At 44.4% G+C, this 24,225-nt stretch overlaps 1 protein-coding gene across 3 annotated transcripts in view; it reads left to right on the forward strand.

The window, feature by feature from the left end:
- Positions 1–9,171: 9,171 nt before the first annotated feature.
- Gcm1 (glial cells missing transcription factor 1) overlaps positions 9,172–24,225 on the forward strand; it is a 26,495-nt gene continuing 11,441 nt past the window's right edge. The window contains exons 1-2 of one of the 3 annotated variants that reach the window (XM_010630814.1): positions 9,172–9,341; positions 18,343–18,526. In XM_010630814.1, coding sequence (XP_010629116.1) covers positions 18,452–18,526 — 75 coding nt within the window. In that variant the 5' untranslated portion in view covers positions 9,172–9,341; positions 18,343–18,451. Of the gene's footprint in view, positions 9,342–14,742; positions 15,177–18,342; positions 18,527–24,225 lie in introns of those variants that run through there. The other 2 variants (XM_010630813.2, XM_010630815.2) reach the window with 2 other exon arrangements.

A 24,225-nucleotide genomic window follows, 5' to 3' on the forward strand; every position in this document is an offset into this window, starting at 1 on the left:
CCCCCCCTTCTTTTTTTTTTTTTTTTTTTTGGTACGGGGGATTGAACTCAGGTCCTTGCGCTTGCAAGGCAGGCCACCGAACCGCTGAGCTAAATCCCCAGCCCCCCCTTTTATTCCTCCCTCCCTATTTTTAAATTTTCAATTGTGAGACGCTAAGTAGCTAGGTTGGCCAAGCTGGGCTGGGATTTGTGACCCTCCTGGTTTAGCCTCTCTGAGTTCTGGACATACAGAGATGCACCAGGACACCCAGCCTCAACCAGTGCTTCTGTTCTGTTCTTATCTGGTCCTCCTGGTGCCTGCAGTGTTGGGGTGCTACCCACACAGACCGAAGGCTTTCCTGTCTTCCCTGTGCCCCTCAACTGGGGCTGGCATTCTCACTGGCTGACCTTGAAATTATGATCCTCCTGCCTCAGCCTCCTGAGTAGCTGGGATTACAAGTGTGTGCCACTGGGCCTTACCAACTTTGCTATTTTCTGAACATTGGTGTTGGCAGGGCTGATCTCACATAGCATAACTTCACATTCAGAAACTCATAGGAAAAACCCACAAAATCATATGGTTATGTGGACCTCAAAACAGGAGTGGTGGTGGATGCCTATAACCCTAGCTACTGGAGAGACTGAGGCAAAGGACAGTAAATTCCAGGCCAGCTTGGGAAACTCAGTGAGACCCTGTCTCGAAATAGAAAATAAGAAGGGCTGGGGATATAGCTCAGTGATAGAGCACCCTGGGTTCAGTCTGTGGTACTAAACAAAAGGGTCACCATTATACTTGCAAAGTGACTTCGGCAGCTCATTCATAACTCCTGAGAGATGGTGGGGACAGAGAGACAGAGCGAAGGTGTTAAAAGACCTCTGGCAGTGTCCCTGATCCCACACTGGCTGCTGATCAGCTGGTGGCTGAGATCTTCAGCCTCTTTCTCCCCCACCCTTGCTCCCTTTATTTTGTTTTTTGAGACAGGGTCTTGCTATGCCCAGGCTGGCTTCCAACTTAAAATCCTCCTGCCTCAGCCTCTAGAGTGCACCACTGTGTCTGGCTTCAGCTTAGTTATCTCTAGAACTCCAGAAATATTTGTCTTGCTCATCTTATGAGGCTGTTGTAAGCAGGAAGAAGATATTTCTGAATTGTACACTATGCTGGTTTATCTGTGAATAAGTTAATGGAATGTCCAGAAACTTTTCAAGGTGTTACGTGGGATGTGAAGTTGAAAGTAGGACCATCGCTAGCCTTATGAAACTTAACATTTAGTAATATCTCTGCAGAAGAGATGAAAATGACAAAGACAAAAATTTGGCTTTTCCCTAATGGTGGAATTTGTTTGTCAAACTTGAAACAACTCAGTGCATATTTCTCTGACATCTGTGTACTGCTGTTAGCTTTCTTTTTTCTTTGTGTGTGTGAAGTATCTCATCTAGATGGTATTTCCAGCAGTATTCAAGGTCTGGGGTCATCCGTAATGCACTGGGTTCAATCCCCAGCACTGTCCCCCAGAACACAAAACTGGCAAATGAAGGGTTAAAAGGCTGCAATGCCATGGGGACCACTCAAATATCCATCTCTGCTTGGATGGATAAAGAAAATGTGGCATATACATAAAGTGGGATATTTTATTGTCTTAAAAGCATTAACGTTCTGGTACATGCCCCAATATGGGTGAATGCTGAAGATGTTGTACTAAGTGAAATAAGCCAGCCAGAAAAAGGCACGTACTGTGTGATTACACTTCTCTGAAAACCTAGGAGAATTTATGGACAGAGAGTACAATGACAGTGACCAAAAGTTTTGGGGGTCAAGAGGGTTAATACTTAATGGATATAGTTTTGTTTTTTTGTTTTGGTACCAGGGATCGAACTCAGGTCCTTGCACTTGCAAGGCAGGCGGCAGAACCACTGAGCTAAATCCCTGGCCCCTTAATGGATATAGTTTGAAGGGTTTTTTTTGAGACAGGGTCTCACTATGTAGTTGAGACTGACCTGGAACTCACTATGTAGCCCAGGATGGTCTTGAACTCACAGCGATCCTCCTGCCTCAGCCTCCTGAGTGCTGGGATTACAGGCGTGCACCACCACACCCAGCTCGGATATAGTTTAGTCTTGCAGGATGAGTTCTGGAGATGGATGGTGGTGATGCCTGTTGCCTAACAGAGTGAATGTGCTTAATGTTACCGAACTGTACACTTAAAATGGTTCAGAGGGTGAATTTCATGTTATGCGTATTGTACCACAATCAAAAAGGAAAAAAGAGCATCAATGCACAGTAAATGTTACGCTCCAGTGGAACACTCAGAACTCCAAGAGTATGTGCTTCTTCAGTCTACCTTTGGACTGTGGAGCAGGAGGTGACCTCGACTCTCATCAGATCGATGCACTGAAGGCATTGGGATTCTGCATATGGACTTTTCAAGTGATTTCAAGCCCGAAGTTGTTTGAAGGGTGAGTCCGCTGGAGGAAGTTTGAAGGACTTAAAGGAAAGATGAGTACCATGGCTCTTAATAAAAGCTAAGCTCCAAACATACTGCATGAGCGAAAAAACAGTTTGAGGACTCATCTCTCAAAAGGAGAGTCTAGGGCTGAGGTTGGGGCTTGGCTGAGCAGAGTTCACCTAGCACACGCAGGGCCTTGGGTTTCATTCCTAGCACTCAAAAACAAAACAAAACAAAAGGAGAGAACATGAAAGAGGAGTCCGTTTCACCAGAGTCATGTTCTAGCCTTCTAAATAACTGGAATTTTTGGTAAATGACAGCCCTCTTGCTGGCAGGGATCTTGGGCAATCATCTGGTTCAATTTATGCCTTCAGGTAGGTAAGATATCCCCTGCTGCAGACCAAGGGCTCCTGCTGCCCGAAGAGGTGAAGAAATGTACACAGCAAGTTGAGGGGTGGAATCCAGACCTCAGTCCGTGCCTCCCAGGCTCCTCTGCTCTGTGCCATGCTCTGTTCTGTGGAATTTCTCTGGGTCTGCATTTTCTACCATATTTTAGAATTGATATGTTAGCTATTTAAGGATCATGCAAAGGTTCTTTGAGTATTCCAGGCAGTTGCTTATCTGGATAAAGGTGTGTGTTCAAAAAGCTTTGGCAAGAGAGATGCGATGGTTATCTGGAATCAAGTCCCAGACTGAGAGTCTAAAGACAGGAATCTGAGCATGTGATCTAGATAAAGCGATGAACTTCTCTGAACCTCAGGGTCTTTGTCTGTTTAGAAACAAGCCTGACTCGAAGTGTTTCTGTGAGAGTTAAGTAAGATTTTCAAACGAATGTGTTTAGTATACTGTACAGCAGGGCTGTGGTCCAGGGAGATGTGGGGGTTGCCTGGGTGCTTTTAGGAGGTGTTTAACATCAAAATTATCTTTGTGGTCATTCTATGACTTTACATGCTCCTGTAATTGTGAGTCTCTCACATGTGGACAGCTGGGTTTCCAGAATTGGGGACACATGATGCTCCTAATACATGAGATAGGAGGTACTCAAATGCCCTTGGTGGGTCAGGGATTAGAGTTTCAAAAATGTTAAACAATATTACTCTTCTCACTTATTTTTTTGTCTTGAGGATACTTATTTTTCTTTTCTTTCTTTGAGGGGGGTACTGGGGATCGAAGAGGATACTTATTTTTCAACATTGTTATTTATGTTAAAATATAATGAGTCAGCTGGGTGTGGTGGTACATATCTGTAATCCCAGCACTCAGGAAGTTGAGGCAGGAGGATCATGAATTCAAGACCAGCCTGGGCAACTTTGTGAATTCCAGGCCAGCCTGGACTACAGAGTGAGATTTTTGTCTAAAAAATAGAAAGGAAGGAAGGAAGGAAGGGAAGGAGGGAAAGAAAGAAGGAAGGAAGGAAATAATAGATTGTTTCTGTTCTTTTAGATTAACAACCTTTTTTGAAACAGTCTTGATATGTAATTCAAGCTTGCCTTGAACTCACTATATATCCTAGGCTGGCCTTGAACTCTTGGTGATCCTCCTGTCTCCGCCTCCTGAGTGCTAGGGTTATAGGCATATGCTTGGATTAGATTAATAATTGTTAAAGTGATTTTTTTTCCAAGCTGGGCACATGCCTATGATTCCTTCACTCTGGGAGGTTGAGGCAGGAGAATGACAAGTTGGAGCCCAGCCTAGGCAATTTAGCAAGACTCTCACTGAAAAAACAACAACAAAAACAGCGCTGGGATATAGCTGAGTGCTAAGGCCTACTACCTAAAAAAGACCCTCAATTTTTTTTTTTTTTTTGAGCGGGGGACTGGGAATCAAACTCTGGACCTTGTGTTTGCCAGGTCAATGGTGAAACCACTGAGCTAAATTCCCAGCCCAAAACACCCTCATTTTAATTTCCAGTATTGGTAAACATAGTCAGTTATAACAACATAGATTAAAAACCCTAGAGCTTCTCGTGAATTTTTAGGAGGTCACAAAGATGGAGAATTGCTGATTACTTTAATACATCACTAACTTTTAAAAAAAGAAAGTTTCTCAGGATTAAAAGGATACCCACCTAGTGGGAAATTTAAACTTTTAAATAAAAATATAAAAAGGAAGCACTCACCAGTAATTATGTACTACAAACAACAACTGTTGCCATTTTTGATAGTTTTCTCCTTGTCCTTTGCCTGTTTTTGTTTTCTTTTTTAAGTCCTCCTATTTATTAATATGCACTTGTGATACATAGTTTTTTGATCCTTTGCATTATTTTTTTCTCGATTTAATTAACTTCCTCTGTGGTCTTTATAATTTCTGTCCTTCTATTAGCTTCAGATTTGGGGTGTTCTTGTTTTTCTAGGGCCCTGAGAAGCGCCATTTGGTTATTTATTTGGGATTCCTGTCTTTCATAAATGTATTCACAGCTGTAAACCTCCTTCTTAGAACTGCTTTCATTGTGTCTCCTGTGTTTTGGTGTGCTGTGTTTCCACTTTCTTTTGGTTCTAGGAACTTTTTTATTTCTTCCCTTATTTCTTCTGTGGTCCATTGCTTAGTCAGTAATGTATTCTTTAATCTCCACTTGTTTGTGTAGTTTCTGCGGCTTCTTTTGCTGTTGATTTCTAGCTTCATTCCTCTATGATCTGATAGCATGCATGGGATTATTTCAATTCTTTTGTATTTATTTAAGCATGTTTTATGGCCCAAGATAGGGACTATTTTAGAAGAAGGTCTGTGTGCTGCTGAGAGAAATGTTTATTCTGATGTTGGGAGATGAAACCTTGTATACTTGAAAGGCCCATCTGTTCAGTGGTGTGATTTAACCCTAATGTTTCTTTGCTGATTTTCTGTTTGGTTGAGCTGTCTAACTGTGAGAATGGGTATTGATGTTCCCCATTACGACTGTAATGAAGCCTATCTGTCCTTGTATGTCCAGTAGTTTTTATTATATGCATGTGGGTGCACCAACATTCAGAGTATAGATATTTATAATTGCTATCCATTCCTGTTGGATTGATTGCTCCCATTATCAGTATGTAGCTGCCATCTCTGTCTTTTTTGATCAGTTTTGGCTTGAAACCCAGTGTGTCTAAAAAATAAGATAACTATTCTTGATTACTTTCAGGCCTCAGTTGAATGGAATATTGTTTTCTACCCTTTCATGTTCAACCTGTGTATTTCCCTATGGATAAGGTGTGTCTCCTATGGACAGTGTATGATTTTATTTTATTTGTTTATTTAGTTTGGTTTTTTATTTTTTGAGCCAGGGTCTTACTATGTAGTTAAGACTGATCTGGAACTCACTATGTACCCCAGACTGGTCTCAAACTCACAGCAATCCTCCTGCCTCAGCCTCCTGAGTGCTGGGATTACAGGCATGCACCACCACACATGGCTTGTATTTTATTTTTTGATCCAGTTTGCCAGTCAGCATGTTTCGGCTGGGGAGTTGAGACCATTGACATTGAGTTATTAATGGAAGGTGTGTATTGAGTCCTGTCATTGTATTATTTTTCCAGTAAATAAAGATTTATTTAATTTACTTTGTTTTGTTTCACTAATCTCCAGTTAGATGTATACTTTCCTTTGGGTTTTTTTTTTTTTTTTTTTTTTTTTTTTTTTTCATTTTTTTTTTTGGTACCGGGATCGAACTCAGGACGGCAGGCAGCGGAACCACTGAGCTAAATTCCCAGCCCTCCTTTGGGCTTTTTGATGCTGTGGGGCTCCCTGTCTCTGTCTAAGTTTCCTTGAAGTGTTTTCCTCAATGCTTGCTGGTTTAGTGGTTATGTATTTGTTTGTCATGGAAAGTCTTCATTTCTTTTTGGTTTGTTTGTTTGTTTGTTTGTTTGGCACTGCGAATGGAACGCAGGACCTTGTGCTGTGAGGCAGGCTGCAGAACCACTGAACTAAATCCCTGGCCCTCTTCACTTCTTGATTAATTTTTTTCACTAAGTTTATTGATACATTTTAGGTATACATGATGATTACATTCATCATTGGGAATTTGTACCTGGGCTTGATATATCGTGGTACTTCTTTTTTTGTTTTGATCTTTTTATATATATATATATCTTGGTACTTCTTGATTAATTTTGAAGGCTACAATTTTTCAGGATACAAAAGTCTGGCTGGACAGTTTTCCTCTAGAACTTGAAAAACTTAGCTCCAAGTTGTCTTGGCCTTTCAAGTTTGTGCTGAGGAATCCACAGTTATTCTGATAGACTTGCCTTTACAGATTACTAGCTGTTTTTCATCTAAGAGCTTTTAGTGTTCTCTCCCTTTGCTGAATTTCTGGAATGTTTATTATGTTGTGTTGTGGAGAGGTTTTTTTCTGGTCATGGCTATTTGGTATTCTATGTCTCTTGTACTTGAATATTGAAGTCTTCCCCTAGATTTGGGACATTTTTTGGTATGATTTCAGTGAAGAAATTTTTTATTCCTTTCAAGTCATCTTTTAAATTATTCCTTCACTTGTATAATTCTGAGGTTGGGTTTTTGAACTATCTAGCAGCTCTTGATTCCAGCTCACGTGATATCTTGTCCATTTCTGGATATCATTGAGTTTCTGATCTACATCCATTTTGTCTTCCATTTCTAACACTCTGTCCTCACACTGTTCAAGTCTGCTACTCATATTTTCCACTCACCTTGTTCAGGTATCTTTGCTTGCTTTCTTTTTATACTTTCTAATTCTTTGCTGAAGTGGTTATTTATGTCTTGAATTGTCTTAACTCAATTAGTTTTTTATTTAAGATTGCTTTATTGGTAAAATCCTTTATCTTTTTAATTAAACCTCCTTGAGCTCATTAAATATCTTATGCATTTGAGGGCCTGGGGTTTAGCTCAGTGTTTCTGCCACCTGCATTGTAAGTGCAAGGTCCTCAGTTTGATCCCTAGTACAAAAAAAAAAAAAAGAAAAAAAAATCTTATGCATTTGCTTATGTGTTTCTTCTTTACCTCTTCAAACATTTTGACTATTATGTTTTCAAGTTCTTTGTTTATAGTTTCCCCTACTTCAGTCTCTGTGCAATTAGTTTTTTTGTTTGGTTGGTTGTTTTTTGTTTTGTTTTATTTTGTTTTTTGCCTTTTGAGACAGGGTCTCACTATATAATTCACTGGCCTTGAACTCACTCTGCATCCCAGGCTGGCCTTGAACTCATGGCAATCCTCCTAATCCTCCTGTCTCAGCCTCCCAAGTGCTGGGATAACAGGCATGTACCACCACACCTGGTGAGTTAGGGGTCTTTGGAAGCATTTTGCTTTCTCATGTTTCTAATGTTTTTAGGCTATTATGAGTTAAAAATCAGTTAGGGTAGAAAAACTCTGACATTACTGTGGAGATCTCTTTAGTTAGGTTCTGTCTCTCTGTGATCTGTTCTCGGGGTTGGTTGTGCTTGTTGTCTATACTCTTCTTCAACCTATTCAGCATATTATTTGGGAATCTTCTTAGTGTTTAACCTTCTTCCAGGGGCTTGATCCCCAGCACCACTCAGAGAGGAGAAATAAAGCATAGTAATGAAGACACAAAGACAAGTCAGATATTGGCATATAGCAAAAACAATTTCTACGCCCACTTTTTGCTGTGTGGATGCTGAGTCCTGCCCTGCCTTTCTTGCTGAGTGAGGTCAGTCAATGGTGTGGTGCCTACCTTAGGGCTTTCAGTGTTTGTGACCTTCTGGGTACCCCAAGTCACTGCCGTCTCCAACTAGCTTTATGGCCTGTGGGCTCGTGAGGTCCTTCCTTGGCTCAGGGACCCCTCTGTTCATACTCCCCAGGCTATGGCAATCATCCGAGCTCAGGCATATCCCCCATCATGCTGACAGATCGGAAAAGCAAGCAGACCACTGAGCTCTGCTCTGGAAGTAGGCAGAGAGGGGTGGGGGAGAGACCAAGCAGCCATCTGGACTCAGTGCCAGAGTTTCAGACCCAGCCCCCTCGGATAACTGCGTGTGACTGCCTGGCTTCTCTCCAGAGGCTGAGACCACCCCATTCTTACAACCTGGGTTTGCTCTGCTTAAACTTCTCAGGTCTGTGGCTCACCCATCCCTTCCCTGCACTCTCTCTTGTGGCCATCTCCCACCCAGTCACTGTAGTAGGGTGACCCCAGAGACCCTGGGAGGGGGTTGCTCTGTGACTTCTAATTCCTGGGGTAGCTTAATTTTAAGCACTAAGCCGCTCCCCAAACGGTTCTTAATTATGTCACCCCAAGTAAGGCAGACACAGCAGTGAATTCCTTCTCCAGCTCCAACTGCCCCCCACCTCCGTGTCAGAGCATAACCCTATGCTATATTTGCAGCTTACAATAAACATTGCTTCTCCCTGGGGTCACCAACCCTCCCTGGGATGACCTTTGTTTGTGAAGACAGGTGCCCTCCCTTGAAGCCAGGCTTGAGGTTCCGGACTGTTTGGCCTTTTTTTCTGCATTCTCTTCCATTTATTTTCTGGTCAGTTCTTTCTTGATCCTGGAGCTCTTTGTCCTTTTCTCTTTACTAAGTTGTAGCTTTCTCAGTGCTGGGTCCCATTATTCTTTATTATAAACACATAACCTATGATTTCAATGCTACAGAGGTTACACTGGGGTGCGATTAAAACACCTAGTCATGTTTTGCCAACCTTTGGACCCCAGCTCTGCTCCAGTCATTTCCGGTTGTGACTTAGTGAATATCTCATGTGTGCTCTTACCTGAGTCTCCTCAGTTCTCACATAACATTCCGTTTCCTTTCCTTCGGTTCCAGCCTCTTCGGTGCTGTTGGTTGCCCAAGTCTCAGTGGTCGGCTGGGTCTTGCTGTCTCCGATAGGCTCTGCTGCTGCCTCCACTGCTGATGAGTGGGAGCTCCTGGGCCATGAAACAGTGATTGCTGTGTGTGTGCTGGATCCGGTCCTGGAGCCTTGCTGCCTGGAGCCTGGCTTTGGGCAGAGCCTCCTTCCTGTGAGTGTGTTGGTCTCATGAGTGTTGATGGTGTGCAGTCTTACTAAAAGTGTTTCTTTCTCTTTCTCCCCATTGCCACTCTGATTCTTGCTGTCCTTCAAGCCCTGAGATAGGAACTTGGGAGAGGGGACAGCTGTCTCTCAGAGTGCTGTATTATCATCAGCGATGGTGCTTCTTGGTTGAACATGGGTTGCTCTTAGATGCACTGGGACCACCTCCAATGCAGTGGGATTTATGCAACCTCTGAAAGGAAGGAGATTCTGATGCCTGTTACAAATGCATGAGCCCCACAGCCTTTGTGCTACATGGAAAGAACCAGCCAGAGACTCTTGCTGTGTGACACTGGTTCTCTGAAATATCCAGTCACATTCACAGAGATGGACAGTCGGACTGTGGGGGCTGGGACTGGAGAGGGAAGGAGCATTATTTTCAAGGTAAAAAGAGCTTTGGAGCTGGATGGTGGTAATGGTTGCACAATGGTATATGAATTTGCTGAATTTTTTTTTCAGTACTGGGATTTGAACTCAGGACCTTACACTTGCCAGGCAGGCAGGTGCCACTGAGATAAATCCCCGGCCTTGTGCTTAATATTTTTGAACTGACTAAAAGCTTTGTAGCAGTAATTTAAAGTTCAAGTAATTTGAGTTCAAGACAGTTTTCACCTTTAAACATTCAGGAGAGCCTTGAAGACTATGTGGCTATATCTATTCATATTTACCACATAGAACTAAAAATGTTTTTGAAATATTTATTGATAGACTAAAGTAATAGTTGTGGTGGTCATGGTGGCACACACCTGTCATCCCAGCACTAGTGAGGCTAAGGCAGGAGGATCAGTGCAAGTTTGAGGCCAGCCTGGGCTACCAAATGAGTGAGACCCTGTCTCAAAACAAACAAACAAATCAGTAGAAACCTATGACCTAAGGAAAAGAAAGAAGCCCATTACCTTCAGACATAAATAACATTTGTACTAAAAATTAAAAGGGGTGGGTACCTCATTTCCTCACGGAAATAGTCTTGTCTGATCATAGTTCTTTTTATCCCCCTCAGTACTGGGAATCAGACCCAGGACCTGTGCATGCTGAGCAAGTGCTGCACTACTGAGCCACATCCCCCGACCTTTTTACTTTCTATTTTGAGATGGCATCTTGCTCTATTACTCAGACTGGCCCTGAACTTGTGATCCTCCTGCCTTAGCTTCTGGAGAAGGAGCGATCACAGGCATGCAGCTACATGACTGGCTTGATTATTGTTCTTAAATCCAAGAAAGTTCATGTTGATTTCCCAAATTGCAAAATTAGAAGTAGAATTATTTTCTGTTTTCATTTTACCACATTTTTATTAATTTAGTTCTTGACTTTTAGCACAATACAGAGACAGCAAAATATGTTAGGGACCTGGAAATAATCTACAGCTCGTAATTTCAGAGCTTGTTTTAAAATTTCCCCTCTTTTTTTGGTACCGGGTATTAAACTCGGGTCCTTGTGCTTGCGAGGCAGGTGGCAGAACCACTGAGCTAAATCCTAGGCCCAAAATCTGCCCTTTTACGGGTTGACAGTTGTCATTTTGGTATTGCATATACACGTTAGTCAAAGTTTCTATCACTAAAATAATTTATACATTTTATAAACTATTCCTATTATTTTTTATTTCTATGGGTTCTGGGGATTGAACCTAGGCCTCACACAGGTGCTCTACCACTGAACTACATCCCCAGAACTCAAGTCTTATAAAGTATATTATTTTAAAACTTTATGCTATTTCCAAAGAGTTTCCCCTCTGAACACCAGTCATGGATCTCAGTGTCTACCAGGCGGGTCTGGCCTGTGAGAGCTCAGAGCACGGAACGCTTGTCCTTTCTCAGGACAGAGGAGGATGCATTTGGGTTTTAGAAACGAATGCATATTGTCAAGAACTCTGAACATAAAAGCCTCAAGTGGCTTCCACCTTGAGAAACCCTGTGGGAAAACCCCAAAGTTCTGTTTGCACAGCCCAGAAAAGTGGTCTCTGCGTGGCCCTTGAGCCTCCTGCTTGAGCCACACATGCTGGGCTGTGCTCCCGGGCCGCCTGTGGTCCCCTCTGTCCTGATTGCTGACCCCAGTGAGGCATCACGAAGTAGTTTCTGACTGTGAAGGATATCAGACAAGCACTTTTCAGAGTGTAAAGGAAAGCAGCTTATTTTGAAGTGTGGGCTAGGGCAGGCGCAGTGAGGGAGGTGGGAAAGAAATGTAGGTCTCTGCCCACCCAGTTCCCAAAGGTGCAAATCATAAAGGGCCCTCGTTGGGTCCCCTCGTGGGTGAGAGGACTCGGACTCCAGCCTGATTTTCCAAACCGCTCTCCTCCCGTCCACTCCCAGAGTCTCGTGCTGGCTCCTTGCTCAGATCCTCCTCTCTAGGGTGAAGATAGCCATCAGCAGGGCAGAGGTCAGTGCACAATTTGGTATCTGAGATGAAAGTGCTATACCTCAGCTCTAATTTGGAAAATTCCAGAGAAAGACCAGGTCAGGCTCAGTCCCACGCCAAAAGGGACAGACGGTAGCTGGGGTGGGGTTGGGAGCAGTGTAGCAGCATTTTTTTCTAAAAAATGGCCAGATAATGTTGTACAAGAGGAGTCAGAATGTTAGATTTATTCTACAGTGAAGGAAATGATTTTAAACAGGATTTTTTCCTCTACATTTCTCCTTTCACCAAGGGCATTGTGCTGATGTGAAGAGATGAGTAATAATCTCTTAATAATCTTGGAAGATCAAGTGACCTCATCTTTCTGTGCCTCAGTTTCTTCTTAATAATTTTATATTAATGTTGCTTATTATTGCTATATTTCATGCGGTGGCAATGAGGATTGTTTTTGGAAGAGTGTCCCATACACAGTGTTAACTAAAAGTCCACAGGACAGGGACCAAATGGGCTGACAGCCTGAAACTCCCACTGGGATAGGGTAGAGGCTGGGAGGATGGATGAAGCCCACTCATGAGGTGGAGTGGGGTTTCTCAAGACCCTGAATTGAAACCACAGGTGGTAACCAAGGCAAACCTGTCAGCCTGAGGGTCATGCAGCTGTCCTGAACCAAGGGCATTGTGACCCTGTCCTCTGTGAACATTTAGAAATGTAGAGGTGGCAGGTAACAACTGACATCAAGAGTAGGATGTTGGTGGCATCCAGTGTCTGGGGATTCGGCACGTGGAACAGTTCTACACAAAGATTTAACTGCCTGAAATTACCTACACCATCACTGTTGATGGAAAGAAACAGAATAACTTCAAGAGGCTGGACCAGAGTCACCGCAATGAGAAATCAAGTCATCTTGTGGCTGGGGTCAGTCATCACACCATGGGGCCTCTAGCTGCCTGGCTTAAGGAGGGTTCCTGCCTCTGAGAGACAGAAGGGACTCTGCGTGCACCAACACAGGGAGTGCTCAGCGTGGCGCCTGACACCTGTCAGTGTGTGATCAAGGGCAGCTACCATGATCACCGTTGTCACCAGTAACACTGACAGAAGCCAATGAGGGAATTTAGATCTCATCAGTTGGAACCTCAGCCTAAAGAAAGCAAGGTCTGGGACAAGGCGTTACAGTGCACAGCCCAGTGGGAAACAGAGCTGCTTGTCGGTGGGACCCAGAGTGTCTTTCTGTGTGGAGGAGGAGGAGTGGGGACAATGACAGCCTCATCACTAAGGAGTAGCATTCTAGCTGGCAAGCAAGAACAAAAAGCAGTAATAGGCATAGTAGGTTACAGTTAAGCAAATCATACTTACATTTGGTTCTGTATGCAGGGAAAGCCAAAGTCTGAAAGGACAGGGCTGAAGTATTCATAGTGGGAATCTGGGAGATGGAAGTATGAATTTTATAAAAATCATGAATTTCTTTTGAATTAACCAAAAACCCTTAGTCCTAGGTGATGTGAGACAGTATGAAATTCAGAGTTAAGAGTTCTGGAACAGAAATGGAAAATCATGTGTTGCAGAATAGTATTTGACAGATACATAAGAAGCGGATGTGGGGGCTACCACAAGATGGACAGAGTCAGATACACGGATGGAGAAAGACCCCAGGGAAGAGCTGTGAGCAATAACCCACAACTGCTTCCCAAGTCTCTATCTGTGCTGCACCCTGCTTTGTGGTTCTGCAGCTGGACCCTTAGCTATTTCTCTCTGATCGGATGGTGAAAAGGGTTAGGCTTCCAGACACTGGAGAAAGATCCTCCTAGCCACAGATGGGTGTTTACTCCAGAAAGAAAGCCAAGATTGGCCAGATAAAGGGTGAGATAATTATGCAAGATCTTAAGCTGGACCAAGCAAGAGAGGAGCTAGTCTGTGAACTGAAAGACCAGCCAGAAATCTCGGCACTGCTAGGGATCATGGAGGTTCTCAGCCTAACATAAACCCTGCACTTTGGAGTGCTCTCCCTTCTTTCCCAGCCTTGGCTCTGACAGCCTGGACCTTCCTGACAAGTTCTGGCCCCTGGTAACATCCCTCAGGATGTTCCTCCTAATCCCACCACCTCTTCCTCTCCGAGACAATATGTATCCTAATTGTTCTTCAAAAGACTGACTGCACACCCCTTTGGTGAGTTTTTCCTACTGCTTCTCCCTCCTACTTAATAACTTTCTCTTTTACCTTTTGACAGCCTGCATTCCATGCCTTACACTTTGGAATTGGGATTCCCAAGCATCTTTGTTCATCTTTTCTATTAGACCGAACTTTTCTTTGTTTTGTTTTTTCTTTTAAAAAGACAGGTTCTTTGTTTCTACTGCCTGCCTCACAAGAACAAGGTCCCAAGTTCAATCCCTGGCACTAAATTAAAATAAAATAAAGCAAAACAAAAAGACAGGGTCTTGCTGTATGATCAAGGCTGGCCTTAAACTCTCTATGTAGCCCAAGCTAGCCTGTAACTTACAAACCTCCTGCCTCAGTCTCTGGAATGCTGGGATAACAGGTGTGTGTGTACCATCAGAGCTGATTTGGGCTGAACTTCTTAATCCTCCCAGAGCCTAACAGGCTAAGTAGAACATAGCAGAGGAACCTAAGAAAGATATGTCTAGAAGGAAGAACTGCACTGCAGATATCTTGGGAAGGAGGGATAATATTAGTTGGGTGAATAAAACTCTCGGAATTAGTAGGTCTTATTGTTCAGGGAGGTTAGCGTTGTGGTGTTTCTGGTTTAGATGGTGGCTATCTAAGATCTATTCCGATGATGTGTACCGCCACAGTCACTTTCCACCTCTGCATGTCTGTCTGCTGTTTCTCTGCGTGTGTGGGGTACTGAGGATCAAACCCTGGGGACACTGAGCTGCATCTTCAGCCTTTTCTTATTTTTATTTTGGACAGAGTCTCACTAAGTCGCCCAGGCTGGGCTGGAACTTGCAATCCTCTTGCTTCAGCCTCTTGAGGAGCTAGGATCCCAGTCGTGTCCCACCCTGCCTGACTTCTCCCCTTCGAACACATGCTGTGTGCAGGGTTGGGGATTAGGATCTACTGCCAATCGGTCTGCTTTGGGTACAACCAAAATACATGAAGGAAGACATCTCCACTTATCTTGACATTCTTCTCACCGTCCACTTCAGTCCAAGCGTCCTCTTAGCAACAGGGAGGAGAGACTCAGCACCCAATGCCCAGAATGTCCACCGCCTGGTGGCAGCCAGAGGGGCCAGGCTGCTCCTCCTGGGCCCCCGAGCGCATGTGAATTGTGATTGGCCCGTGGCCAGGGCTCATTAGCATACTGTACCCTGACCTGGAATAGCGCACCGTGTCTGCTCAGAAAATGACCCGCGTCTGCTGGGACCTGCGGCACCGATGAGGTTTGATGAGGTTTGTCTGCATCTGGATGAGGAATTGAAAGGTAAGGAAGCAGGATTAGCGAGGAGAGGCAAGGGGAGGGGAGGTGATGGCCACCCACCCCCAACAGGGTGGTACTTGCTCCAGTTCATTTTCTGTAGGAACGAAGAAAACCCAACGCACTCTGGCCAAGGTGCTTTCACAAAGCCTTGACTGATTCCCCTTAGTTAGCCAGTGGGGTGGCACACATCTATAATCCCAGCACTCGGGAGGCTGAGGCAGGAGGAGTGAGGCTGAGGCAAGAGAATTGCTGTGAGTTCAAAGCCAGCCTGAACTGTTTAGTGAGACTGTCACAAAACACCAAAAAACAAAAATTTCATTTATTTTTTTTTTCATTTTATTCTAGAGAAAGACTGAGTTCTCTTGTCTAAGGGTTGTAGAACAGTCCTTTTTTTTTCCCCTGTGTTTTCTTCCTTTCTATGTTCTTGATCATCAGGGAAATAAATGAATGCTCATTAATTTGTCAAAAGTTTATATCAGAAGATCTATAAAAACAACATAGTCTTCCTGCGGTAAGATTTTCCCCCTCTCCTGAATTTAAAATTGAGTAAGACAATTATGTCTATATAGGATCAGGTACAAACTATGTTTGTTGTTTTTCATTTATGGGTTTTTTTTTGTTTTGTTTTGTTTTGGTTTTGGTACTGGGGATCAAACTTGGGACCTTGTGCTTGTGAGGCAGGCAGTGGAACCACTGAGCTAAATCCCCGGCCCCAGTGTTTTTGATTTTTTAAAATATAAATGTTTTCTAAAGTTTTGTGGGGTTTTTTTTTTTTTTTTTTGGTACCGGGGATCAAACTCAGGACCTTGTACTTGTGAGGCAGGTGCCGTGCCACTGAGCTAAACCCCTGGCTGTTTTCTAAAGATTTTTAAAGAACAAATCCATTCTGTGTGTGTGTGTGCATGTGCGTGGCGCCCGAGACTGAACCCAGGGCCTCACTCATGTGCTTTACCACTGAGCTATGCCCTCAGCCCTAAAATCAAATCTATTCTAGTTAGTGGTGATGCATTTTGGTCAATCGGAGTTACTGTTGTTACTATTCAATGAGGTAAGCACAAGAAACTGCTGCTTGATGTCTTTTATATTAGTTATTTAAGGCCTATGATCTGGGTGAGCGCAGCGGTTTATGCCTGTGATCCTTCCTACTCTGGAGGCTGATACAGGAGGACGAAAAGTTCCAGGTTAGTCTGGGTAATTTATGGAGATCTTGTCTCAAAAAACAAAAATGGGTAGGGATAGCTCAGTGGCAGAAGACCCTTAGTTGGGGTTACACTGCTGCTGGCTCAGGACAGCCTAGCCAGACCCTCAGAGCTGACAGATTTGCCTCGGTTACCACCTGTGGCAGTTCAGGGCCTTCGGATACCTTGTTCCACTTCATGAATCGGCTTCTTCCATACAAACTACCTTGTTTATCTTCCCAGGATCTATCCTATCCCAGGGAGGATAGCCTCTGTCTATTTCCCCAACACAGAATCTTACTTCAAGATTGTGGCATTGGGCCAGGGCCTAGCTCAGTAGTAGAATACTTGCCTAGCGTGTGCAGGGCCTTGGTTTGACCCCTAGCACCACAGAAAACAAGAAAGAAATGAAACAAAACCCCTCTGGAGGGTTTACTCCTGCAAGTCAGTTTGTGAAATGGGGAGCAGCAGTGTCACCTGCCTTGAGTTTAAAGGTGGGACAGAGAGGGAAGAGTTCAGCTCACCTTGGCACTCGATGATGATGACTCCGTGACAGATGATGGTGTGGTGGAGAGTCGCAGACAACCAATGAATGACTAAAGCCCAGTGCTTTCAAGACTTGCCAAGGCTCAGACTATTGATGTAACAAGTGGTTTGAGTTTATCATTGGGTGGCTCTGTATAACATCGTCATGTCCCTGGTGTCAGAGTCCCAACAAATGAGAGAAATGTTACACACATGAACACTTTTCACTACTTCCCTTTCTTTTAAACGGTACTGAGGATTGAACCCAGGGACACTTTACCAATAAACTGCATCCTTGGCCCTTCTTATTTTTTGTTTTGAGACAGGGTCTTGCTAAGTTGCTCAGGCTGGCCCCAAACTTGCAATCCTTCTGTACTAGCCTTCTGAGTAGCTGGGAACCAGGCCTGGCTGTACCTTTCACATTGTATCTTATTAATAAGCACATTTTATCTGCAAAATGTTTCATTTTTTTCCCTCAGAGAAATATTTTAAATCTCCTTCTTCTTTCTTTCCTCCCTTCTCTCTCTCCCTCCCTCCTTCCCTCCTAAACCCTTTTTAATCAGTTATAGTTGAAAATTGGAATAAATGCAGCTTGAACAAACACTTTTGAATATCATTTACATAATGCAGTTTAATCAAAGAAATGAGACGGGATGTTCTTGAGAGGTGGGGCAGAGTGTTATTACTGAACATAAACTCAGAAAAATCATAGAGGAGGCTTTGGGGTAAAGAAAGATGAAGAAGCACTAGTTTAGAGCAGCTCTCAGTGTGCAGTTTTAGTCCCTGCCCCATGGACAGGTGTCTGGCTATACCATCGTCTGGCACAGATCGAAAGTGTTGGGGTCCAGCCACTGACCCCTGTGGGAAGAGCCCAGGGACGCTGCTGAATGTTCTTCAGTGTGCAAGGGTCCCCCTGATAAAGAACTGCCCCTTTCAAAATGTCAGTAGGGCTGTGGTTAAGCAACCCTGTTTTGGAGAAACCTGACAGGCATAAGGATACCTGTTGATGCCATTTAAACGTACACAGCACAGACAGGTTGCACTGAGGACACCAAAACTAACCCCTGTGGCAATCTGGATTAACAGATACTCAGATCAATCCGGTGAGATGTTCCCCTCTTGCGACTTCAACCATGTTAGCCAATTTACGAAGACATTTTTTTGTGGAACAAGTCCAAGCCAATTCTTCTTCTGAAGAAGAAGGTCCTACCCATTGGCCACAGATAACAGCAGTTTCGACGAAGGCGTTCCTAACCTGGGGACAGCAGCGACAGAGGCACAGACCTCAGGGCAGCGGCGTCTCGGCGTCGATCTCCCTGCTCTGACTCCCTAGGGCTGCCTCCCACTGTCCTTTCTCTGTTCCTGTGTTGGTACTTGCAGCAATGTCAGTGAGCCCTATTTCTGGCAGAAAGGCACAGTTTTAATTGCTCGAATGGTCAGTGTTACCACCATTCCTTTTTTTAAAGCCAGTTTTCAGGTCTGAACGGCTGGAGTAGACTGAGCCACCATATCCAGAGCCTCCAAGAGCAAAACTCCCAAGCCCACCTCAGCGAGCCTGGGTGACCTGGCCTCATCATGGAGCCCAGTGACTTCGACTCTGAAGACAAAGAGCTGCTGAGCTGGGACATCAATGACATGAAGCTGCCCCAGGTATGCCCTTGCTTGGGGGGCTTCGCGGCCCTGCCTCTCTCTGCCAGCACTCTGAAGGGACTGGAGAAAGCTGCGGCTGGGCCCGCTCCGAGCTTCAGCCCAGGGTCCCATTAGGGAATTTGGAGTAGAAATGCAAACCCTGTGATCTGGGTGGCTCTAACCAGCAGTTGTAGACCGAGACAAAGGTGGTGCTGTTTCCGTCCTCTCTCAACGCGGGCAGGGTCCACGCTGCAGCCCCCCCGCCCGCCTCCCTGTCTTGAGAAAACCCATGATCGTTTATGTGCTGGCAGTTTGACTCATTATGCACAAGCCAGCCAGACATGGTGACAAACACCTGTAATGCCAGCACTCGCGAGGCTGAGGCAGGAGGATTGCCCGAATTTGAGGCTAGCCTAATTTATATAGTGAGTTCAAGGACAGCTTGAACTACATAGTGAGGCCCTGTTTCAAAAAATAAATTACACAAAAGCTCCTCTACTATCTTATTTGCTGTAGCAAATGTTTTAAACTAACCTATAGCGGAAATGTCCAGTTCTTACAGAGCTTCTGTAAATGCTGTACACACACAGTGGTATTGCTTCTAGACAGAAAAGGCCTTTCGTGTCATATTTTCTTGGTCTTTCTCTTTAACGATTGACTTTTTAGCTCTTTTTCTTTCTGACATTTTTTCTCCTTTTTTTTTCTGGTACTAGAGATTGAGCCCAGGGCCTCATGCCTTTTAAGCAAGTGCTGTACCACTGAGCTATATTCCCAACCCTTTTTATTATTTGCTTTGAGGCAAGTTCTTGCTGGACTGCCCAGGCTAGCCTCGAACTTGTGATCTTCCTGCCTCAGCCTGCTCAGTGGTTAGGATCACAGTCATGTGATATTGTGCCTGGTGACTCCTTCCACTCTTCATTTAATTTAAGGCATTGGTTACTTTATTTAAACTGGTTTTCCATGTGTATCTTTCCTGATTCTTTGTTCACTTTTCATGGCATTTGAAGATGTTTTCAATGGAAGTTGCTTGGAAAGGTGACTTGGCAGACTGGGGTTTGAGAAAACCGATGCTAAGCGATACTAAATCCCATCTGGCCAGCCTGATTTGGGAGAACAGGGAGTTTGAATCATCCCAAGCAGGGGAGAAAGGATGGAGAGTCCGGTCTTGGTTTATAACAAGTCCAGGTTCTCACGCTAATGAAGATCTTCTTTTGCTTCTCTTTGTGTTTCTAAGTTTCCCTTGTAATCTCCCATGTTGGGTCTTGGGGGAGTGGAGGACAGAAGTGTATCTCACTCTCTATCCACTGAAAGGTGGTTCAATAAATCATGGCTAAGTGATGAAAATGTCTATTTTTAGGGATTGTGGTTGTACTTGTTCTTCATTGGTATTAAAAAATCATTGTAGCTGCTTTGGGGGAAACTTTGAAGTACATTTTAATTACTCTAGACTCAGAGACCGAATTTCTTCCTACTGCTAATTTCAGGATTGCAAACTAAATGAGGACATAAATGGGGACTAAATGAGAGCTGGACATACACAGAGTCACAAGTTATAGTTAGCACATACGTGGGAGATGTCGCAACGTCGCATTTTAGAGCAGGATTTCAGCGGAGCCCAAGAACACTTTGAAACGATGGGCAGCGCTGTGTGTTGACATGCAGTTTTTTGGTGGTTTTTTTTTTTCTGGGACAGTGGATTCATATCAGTTATCAGATCCAAAACAAAGGAAGGGAAGAACTACTTCCCTGAGGGAAAGTCAGGACTCCTTAAAGCTCATGTTCCAACTTGCACTTTCAAAAACAAAAGCATTCTCAGCTACCCAAGTCAGTAAACTGGGGAATTTACAGCACAGATTCATGTTCTCGCACGCATTTTGGAAATGTATCATTCGTGGATTATGGAAAAGATAACAAGGGTACTTGGAAATAGTTAAGTGCCGTTCAACCTGTTAAAATGCCTAGAAACATAAATATCCCATATTTATTTTTCTTTCTTCTTCTTTTGTCGTACTGGGTATTGAACTCAGGGCCTTCACACTGAGCTAACCCTTTTCTTTCTTTCTTTCTTTCTTTCTTTCTTTCTTTCTTTCTTTCTTTCTTTCTTTCTTTCTTTCTTTCTTTCATCTTTCATTCTTTTGTTACAGGGTCTTTTGTTTGTTTGTTTTTTGAGACAAGGTCTCCCTATGTAGTTCAGTCTGGCCTTGAACTCGCTAAGTAGCCTAGGCTGGCCTCAACTTGCAGCGATCCTCCTGCCTCGGCCTCCTAGGTGCTGGGATGACAGACACGCATCACCATGCCCAGCTGGAGACTGGGTCACACTAAGTGGTTAAACTGCCCAGGCTGAGTTCAAACCTGCTCTTCTGCCTCAGCCACAGAAGTGCTGAGATTATTATGGGTATCCGCACCATATGTGGCTGTACCTTAATATTTTTGGACAGAGACAGCATCCCCTAGCTGGCTCTAGAATCTTATCAGGAACCAGTTAGAATGAAACAGTCAAAAATCTTGAGAAGACTTTGGAACAATCGGTTTTCTATTCTGGACCATAGGTGGGGCGGTGAATATGGAATGAAGCTCAGGCTTGGGGATACCAGCTCCAAAATTGAGTCACAGCCCTGCCTATCTTTGTTTGTAGAGCCTGCAAGAGTCCTTAACCTGTTCTGGAGCCCCTTTCTGAGAATGAGGGGTTGCACACAAGGTCTCTCCCGGGCCTGGTAGACAAGGATTCTAGAACTGCCAGCCCCAGGCCGAGTGCAGTGACCAGTGTGTGGTAGAGAGGGCGCGAGGACTGGCGTCTCCATTGCCTGCTCTCCTGGACAAACTGATGCTGCTAAGTCTTTGCAACTTGCTCTGTAAGAGGAAACAGCGACTCCCTCTATGTCCTGCCTCACTCTCCAGCTGCTCGGAGCAGTGTGACCTGTGGAGTCCAAGTTACAAGGTGTTGCGAAGGAAGGGAAAGGGCAGCAGGGTCCAGCGGATGTCTCGGGCGCAGATGGGCAGCCTCTGTCCTCCCTGGGCACTACTGGCCCTCCTGAGGCCAGGAGGAGGTCCTCCGGTGACCAGTGTTCCTCAGACCACGTGCTTGGGTATTTAAAAAATGTGATTCAGAGAAACAAATATCATGTCTTATCATAATTTTACCCCATTGTATTCTTTTTTTGTCGTTGTTGTTGTTTTGTATCGGCGATCGAACTCAGGACCTTGCGCTTGCCAGGCAGGTGGGGCACCACTGAGCAACGTCCCCGGCCCCCAGTTATATTCTTTATTCCACCTGTACAAATAATTCAGTTTATTTTTCAAACTTATATTCTTACCATCATAATTAACTTCTCTAAACCATGAGCAAGTTACTTTTCTGTTCACCCTTTCACATGCTTCAAGTTTGAATTAGTAAATGATAATTTGGGGAAATGGTTACTCAAATGCTAATATCCTGGCCCTAAAAATGCACATCCCAGACTACAAGACACATGGATGAATTGATATTGACAGCAGTGAACAGGGATTAGAGCAGTAGGCACTTCTGAGCAGCTGGAGGTACCAGACATGGTAGCAGGCCGAGCGACGCTGGGACCACTGTGCTGTGTTAACTTCCACGGAGAAGCTGCCAGTCTCCCAGGCTAGATCAGCACCCCACAGAGAATCATGGCCTTGTAGGAAAGAGTTAGAGGGACTTGGAAGATGGAGACATAATTCAGCATGGTTCTGGTGTGATGGCTTTACTTTTTTTTTTTTAAGTTAAAAAAATTTTTTTTGTTGTTTTTTGAGAGAAGGTCTCAATGTGTAGTTCAAACTGGCCTTGAACTCACTATTGCAGCCCAGGCTGGCCTCAAACTTGCAGTGATCCTCCTGCCTCAGCCTCCCGAGTGCTGAGATTACAGGTGTGCGCCACCACACCCAGCCCTGGCAGATAGCTTTAGCAATCCAGGGAAAGGGCAGGGCACTGAACCCGAAGGCTCTTGGACGTCCTCTCATGATGGCACTGCAAGCAGGAGTTCAGCAGGAAGTTGGGGACCTCCTGGCAGGAAGCTGGCCTGGAAGCAGGCTATCCTGTGAGGACTCAGCTAGGCTACCATGTGGGCGGAGAGGAGTCATGGCTGCAGGAGGGTAAAGCATCACAATCAGATCTCAGGGCACACACAGGCTTCCGGCCCTGCTTGCCCTCCGTGTATTTGTTTCCTATATGCTCCCTCTTCATTTCAGTTGTTGCACTTGTTTCTGACTACTTTGTTTTTATTCCATTTCTCCTTAATACAACCACTAGGGAGCCCAGAGGCACAGGCGTCGACTCAACCATCACTGATAAAAGTTTCCTTATTCCAGGCTAATGTAATATACCTGCTGTGCTTTCTTGTCTTTATTTCCTTAAGCTATATTTGCACTTGGACAATTCATATGAAATTGCTTTAGAGTTTGCTTTGTTCAAGCAGCAAAAATCTGTTGTTGGTTTAGTCTTCTCTTCATTAAAAATGCAGATTACATGGTCCCCAAGAATGAGGTCCCACAATCTTGTTAATACTGGTTTAAATACTTAAGAGACTTGTAAGACACTCCTCCTTCCTCCCCTTGGAAACTGGCGAATACACTTGGTGCCATTTTCTCCTTAAGAGACAGAAGAGCATCTTCTCTGTCCCCAATCCCAACCTGTTTCCCATTGCAGTAGCTCCACAGCCAACAAACACCCTGAAATATTTTGTTCCTGAACATCAAGCACTTTTCAGTCTAATCTAGCACCAAAGCCACACTACTCCACTAACTCACACAATTCCAAGGTTTAAGTACACTGTTTATAGAGAAATCACTCTCTGGAACAAAACAGAGTCAGGTACAAAAGGACCACAACTTGGATTAGTTCATTCCTGGCTCATGATTTTAGCCAGAAAAAAAAATTTTTTTTCCCCCTCTGTTTCTGCAGAGGATGAGCCAAAACTGGGCAAGAGTGAGCCCTTCCTGTTAATTCCTGTGGCTAAATATAGTCAGAAGGGGCCAATTGTAATCAGATGTGTCGCGGTGCTAGGGAGCTAAAGATAAATTAGACTCTGGAGGTCTCGTCAATTATTATCTGATTGCATAATCAGGTCACATTTTCGAGCTGACAGGACAGCATGGCTTCACCCTCTTTCCCTGCTGCTCTGCTGCACGTTGAGGTCATTTGCACTCCCTTGAGACAGCTCTGCCTGGATGGGCTGCGGGTCACTGGGCTCTTGCTGCATGGCAACAGTTCTTCTGACACCCTGTGCTCGTGGTGTGATGGGGTGGGGACACTGCCACATCTGTGGTGGCAGAGATTCTTCTGATGTCCCTGACAGGTTCCTTTTCAGTGCGTAGAGTGGGAAAGGAAAGGGAGAAGAGAGAAGCAGCTGGGGGAAGCTGGGGTAGTAGTGTGGCTTAGTGCCTTCGCAGCACAGAAGGAACTTTGTCCTGAGTCTTCCTTACCTCGGATAAGGAATGCCAGGATGGGGCTGGGGATTTAGCTCAGTGGTTCCGTCACCTGCCTCTCAAGCGCAAGGTCCTGAGCTCAATCCCCGGTACCAAAACAAGAAAGAAATGGTAGGATAGCTAGGCATGGTGGAGCGTGCCTGTAATCCCAGCACTTGGGAGGCTGAGGCAGAAGGATTTCAAGGAGTTTGAGGCCAACCTGGGCTATGTAGTGGGTTCAAGACCAGCTTGAACTATACACAGCAAGACCCTGTCTCGAAAAAAAAAAAAAAAAAAAAAGA

The sequence above is a fragment of the Fukomys damarensis genome, unplaced genomic scaffold, assembly GCF_012274545.1.
Source record: "Fukomys damarensis isolate Sample0158 unplaced genomic scaffold, DMR_v1.0_HiC HiC_scaffold_14, whole genome shotgun sequence".
Lineage (NCBI taxonomy): Eukaryota > Metazoa > Chordata > Mammalia > Rodentia > Bathyergidae > Fukomys > Fukomys damarensis.